The sequence below is a fragment of the Leuresthes tenuis genome, unplaced genomic scaffold (genome assembly GCF_036924035.1).
Source record: "Leuresthes tenuis unplaced genomic scaffold, fLeuTen1.0.hap1 SCAF_22, whole genome shotgun sequence".
NCBI lineage: Eukaryota > Metazoa > Chordata > Actinopteri > Atheriniformes > Atherinopsidae > Leuresthes > Leuresthes tenuis.
This window is the reverse complement of record NW_027325376.1, coordinates 19,685,808-19,690,765: the sequence shown is the minus strand read 5'-3', so window position 1 is coordinate 19,690,765 and position 4,958 is coordinate 19,685,808. Positions and strand designations below refer to the sequence as shown.

Sequence of the window (4,958 nt, the reverse complement as noted above, 5' to 3'; positions counted from 1 at the left end):
CTGGCATGTTTTTTAATATGCACACACGCAGCTTTTACTGCTTGATATAAGCTGAGTTTTCAGTGAACCAGCTACTGAAAAGCTGTTCAAATCTTAAATTTAAATCTTGCTATGACTCTGTTGAATATGCAGTAAAACTTGTATAAATCCAATTCTAAAGGTGGAATTGGACCATTGACCAGTTTATGGAATAGTCCATTTGATCCAGGGTTTGCCGACAGATTTAAATGTATCTTCAACTTCAAAATCCAGTTCTGATTAGTAGTGGTTAACATTAACACTCTTCATGTATGTAGCTAACCGATGGCTTTCAGACTCTTGGCTTTATGCATTTTTTTAGATTAAACACATTTTTTATCATCAATCTACACACAGTTACACAGTTAAGTTAAGTTCACTGGGCCACACAAAGGCAAACAACCATGCACTCTCACCCTCACTCGTAGGGTCAATTTAAAATTTGGATTACAAACTTAAAATAAAAAAAAAGTGGACAGTTCTCGCAACCTCAAGTATTGGTTTCATTCTGACATGAACCATTTTTCCCAGATTGTGACACGTAACATAGAAATATGTGTGCCTTTCTAATTGTGTTCAGTGAACAGAGCTGGGCACAGGTGAACTCCAGGAAAGTTGTAAAACAGTCTCAGTTTGAAGGGCTACAAATAGAACAAGGAATCAGTCATGACAAAAGGTCATTGTATTTTATAAGGAATTTTTTTTTAAACTAACTTTCATTATGGATAATTGTTGTCTTAAACTTTTGCAGCAACTTTCAGATTATGAAAGCTCAGATCTAAGTTTGCTAAAGCAAAACAAAAAACAGCAAAGCATTCTTCTTAAAACAGCTAATTCATTTGTGTGTACTTCACACAAATCGGGTTTAATAGAACCAGAAAAAGATAGCTGATGCTGTGGTTTTAGATTAGAAACCATGACAGTTTTTTTTATATAAAACAATATTCGCCTATCGCACTTAAATGATTTTGTTTCAGAATTTTCTCGAAGAATACCTCTGCATGAAAGTCCCCATTTGTTTCCTATGATCTTTTGCTTTCTTATAACACTCAAAATAGGTCACTAACACGAAGATGTACCATCTGGTGGTAAAAATGTTGTTTGTTTTTTTCCATTGTGCTTCCCGTTACAAAGAAGTACATTTAGGTCAGTGAGGGCCAAATAAGTTTCCTGTGTGCCTCTGCAATGTCAAACAGAGACCAAATTCTACCTTTTATGCTCACAGAGAGTGTTTTGTTATTTATAATATAAATATAAATATTTTTATTTTAATTTATTTAAATGTAAAAATCAAAAATTGGAATATAAATGCATTTACAGCTTTAAAGATAATAAAAAAGAAAACTTGTACATACAGAGAAGAGAAAGCAAAGCCAGGGCCCTACCAGTCTTCTCATAAAGCTCCTCCCCCTCCTTCCTCTATTCTGGGGTGACTGTGAGGCGGCTGAAACAAACAAACTGCATCAGAAATGACCACACAGACATCCTGTTAGGACGGCGCAGAGGTGGGGCTGACAAAACCGCTGAGGTTGATGCGAGAGAACTTGACCAGAGCGGGAACTCAGAAAGATTTTTTTTTTCTTCCTATTTCTCAGAAGCCTGCAGTACTTGAAAGCACATCATTCTAAAAGTCCAAAGTTGACACACACACAAAAAAACACGTAGCTTCATGGCTTTCAGCTTGAGATTTCTATTTTGTTCCATAATTGAAGATTGATTTAAGAAAAAAATATAATATCATGATGGTCTGACTGCATTCACAGGGTTTAAGTTAGCAGCTAAATTATTCAAAGAGGAGAGCAGTTTGTATGCAGTTTTGTATGCCATAAGGGGTGGCTATAAATCAGGAGGAAGAACAGTCGCCCTCCAATCAGAAGGTCAGTGGTTCAACTCCAGGTCACTTGTCAAAGTGTCCTTGGCCAAGGCACTGAAACCCACATTGCCTACTGATGTATCCATCAGTGTATGGATGTGTGTGAATGGAATAGGAAGCACAAAGTTATGTATAGACTGTACATACTGTGTGGGTGAATGTGGCATGTAATGTTAAAAGCGCTTTGAGTGGTCAACTAGACTAGAAAAGTGCTATACAAGTACAGTCCATTTACCATAAGATGTTGCTGTGATGATGCTTAAACAAAAGGCAAATGAAAACTTTTTTATGTCATTTGACCACAACAAGTGGTTTCGCTCTATGGGTGGACTATCTGAGCAAATAGGACAGATCACATGTTTCTGTTTTTGGAAATGTTCAGATACACATTTTGTTTCTCTTCTGCATTCACTTTGAATAACATGTATCTCCAGACTTTGCTATCTGATGTCTTTGACCACATCTAAATTTGTTGATCATTTTTAAAGTTTGGCTTCATGACTGAGCACTTCTGTGGAGTCTTCTGTAGGTGGACTGCTGCCTCCTACTGGCTAGAAGCTTTACTGCGCACATATGTTGAATATTTTTATCAAAATGTTTAAAAGCAAACACTACACAGTATGAATGCAAAATATCAAAAGCTTATAGTTAACCATTGCCCTTAAAGATTTGACCAATTATATAATCAACTTTTTTTTTTAGAGGTTTTGTGAATTTGTATTAGGAAAATAATTCTCTTCTCTTTAGGTTTCTCCTTAAAATTACTTATGAAGTCATGACTTTTTGGTAAAAGGTAATTTATTTTCTCTGAATTTTAAAGATAAATAAACACATCTACAATGCAAACTTGGTTTGATTTCATTAAAGACAGTGATAATGATTAAAAGTAGAGGAGTCAGAAAAGAAAGTCAGTTTCAGTGGTGTTTGGTCTGATTAAACAGCAAAGTCACTTCAGGTGTGAAAGTCGAACTCCAGCGTAAACAGTCTCTTCCTTTGTGTTTCTCTGTCTGCTGCTCTTTTCTTTCCTTTGTTTGAAGTCCAGAGCTACATACTGCACCACACCAATCACCTCATTCTGTAGGAAACAAAGGAGCTATGTTATGGGTCATATCTACATCCAAACATGTGACTCATGTTGAGAGGATTTTGTTTACCAACCTGACTGTCAGCTGTGTACTCACGCTGGTGATGGGAATCTTCAAAGAAAAGCAGATTTTTCAAAAATCATTAACTGAACCTGCCATCATGTTTAGTAAGCACATACCTCTAAATAATGAAAGAACTGTCAGCTTTGCTGAACGCAACAAGAGTTAAGTTGAGTTAAGTTAAGTGAATGTCTCCTTTTATCCTCATTAAAACTACAGACTACTTACCTGGTAAATAATCATCATCTGCACCTTCAGAATGAAGATAATGTCTTCTGGACTTTTTACAGAGGAAACAGAACAGAATGAGGTTGAGTGTAAAGGACACAACCAGCGCTGCGACCACACAGTGCACCATCACTGTGTCACACTTTTTCTCTGGGAAAACATAAAAAGCAATGTGGACTGAGCCAAAGAGGAGACAAAAAAGAAGGATTTCAGATTCTAAACAGCTGTTTCTTACCGCCAACATCCAGTGCTGTTCCTGTCCCAAACACGATCTCCCCACAAGAAGCCACAGCACAGTGGTATATCCCGGCATCGGACAAGCTCACATTCCTCTTTGATAAACTGTACACACAGCTGTGTCCAGAGCTCCTCACACACACACTGCTGCTGTGTATGGGGATGTACATGGTTCCAAAACGCGAGGCTGTTGAATCCCTTTTGAACCAGTAAATGCTGTGTTCTCTGTCTCTGGTTCCACCGAGCACTGTGCAGTTCAGAGTCACAGACCCTCCTGGCTGCACAGATTCTGAGTCTGGCTGCTGAAGGTAAGACCTGCAACCAGACTCTGAAAAGCAGATGTAGAAAATAAAATGAAGTTTGTATGAATTAGTAGATTTTAAATAGTTTAAAACAATTGTTATATTACCTTTCAACACCAAAAATGTTGCTTTGTAAAATTCAGTGACTGTGATGCTGGTATGCCCACAATAGTACATGGCTGAGTCTGAGTCCTGTACATTAGAGATGATCAAATTGTAGAATCCCTCTCCAGTTTGAACTGAAAATCGCTTTTCATCTTTAAACGGCTCCTGGAAGCTGTTGGAGTCAGGTGAATGTTTGTAGAAAGAGGATACCATCTGAGGTTGCTCCCCAGCTACCTGTTTATACCAGGTCAGATGTTTGACACTGGAGGAGTAGACACAAGGTAAAGTAACATTGTCTCCAAGGTTGGCATAAAGCAGGTCACCATCTGAAACACAAGTGAAGATCAGTTATGACTACTGAATGTAAACATAAAAGGTAGAAAAGAATAGAACAGAATAGAATAGAAAAACACTTTTAGTGAAACATCTCCTCTCGGGCTTCCATAATCACCTATGCCTCAGTAAAAGTTAAACCCAGAATCTAATCTCAGTATAAATAAAGAGTGTTGAGACAGTAACTTACAGGCTCTAAAGAGAACAATGAAGAGCGTGTAAAACCGAAGCATCCTTCGCTCTCTGCTGTTCAGTCTCTTACAATGTGGCAACAGTTTCAGTGACAGGGTCGAAGACGAGTTACAGATTCAGCGGAAAAGGTCTGTACATAACCAGGTACTACACATTTGTGGGCGTCAATACTCATATTAAAGGAAGTGAGAAGCTCTGATTTGACATTTAACTTGGCATATTTTTTATTTTAACACCTGCAAGACAGTTTTCTTAGATCTTCAGTTCACAGATACTGCTTGACTCTCCTAAAGTCATGACACTTTTCTTTTGACCTGAAAACATCCATAATGTTCTTTTGGGTCTTTTGACACAATCCTGTCTTTGGTTGAACTTTGTTTTACATTCTGTGGTGGAATTGTGTTTTCAGATGTATACCGTGCAGCACTCTTGTGTGCATAAAGATTCTGCATCCCTGCATGGCTGCACATCTAGCCTCAGATGACTGTTCTCCTTTGTTTCACTGACTTACGATTAGGAGGTGCT

The 4,958-nt window shown here is 37.9% G+C and overlaps 1 protein-coding gene across 1 annotated transcript; it reads right to left on the bottom strand.

Annotated features, from left to right (window-relative positions):
- Positions 1-2,679: 2,679 nt before the first annotated feature.
- On the bottom strand, positions 2,680-4,629 carry LOC140281799 (uncharacterized). The gene is made up of 6 exons (XM_072376294.1): positions 4,432-4,629; positions 3,911-4,234; positions 3,500-3,829; positions 3,265-3,414; positions 3,050-3,087; positions 2,680-2,966 (listed from the first exon to the last, which is right to left on the bottom strand). The coding sequence occupies exons 1-6, from the start codon at positions 4,472-4,474 to the stop codon at positions 2,838-2,840; spliced, it is 1,014 nt and encodes a 337-aa protein (XP_072232395.1). The 5' UTR covers positions 4,475-4,629; the 3' UTR covers positions 2,680-2,837.
- Between the last annotated feature and the right edge of the window lie 329 nt (positions 4,630-4,958).

Excerpts from the sequence above, each read along its gene's own strand:
- LOC140281799 (XM_072376294.1), bottom strand. The coding sequence starts at position 4,474 with ATGCTTCGGTTTTACACGCTCTTCATTGTTCTCTTTAGAGCCT. Across the intron at positions 3,415-3,499 it reads AACAGCACTGGATGTTGGCG|AGAAAAAGTGTGACACAGTG; the intron begins GTAAGAAACAGC and ends ATGTTTTCCCAG. Across the intron at positions 3,088-3,264 it reads AGATGATGATTATTTACCAG|ATTCCCATCACCAGCGTGAG; the intron begins GTAAGTAGTCTG and ends TTTTCTTTGAAG.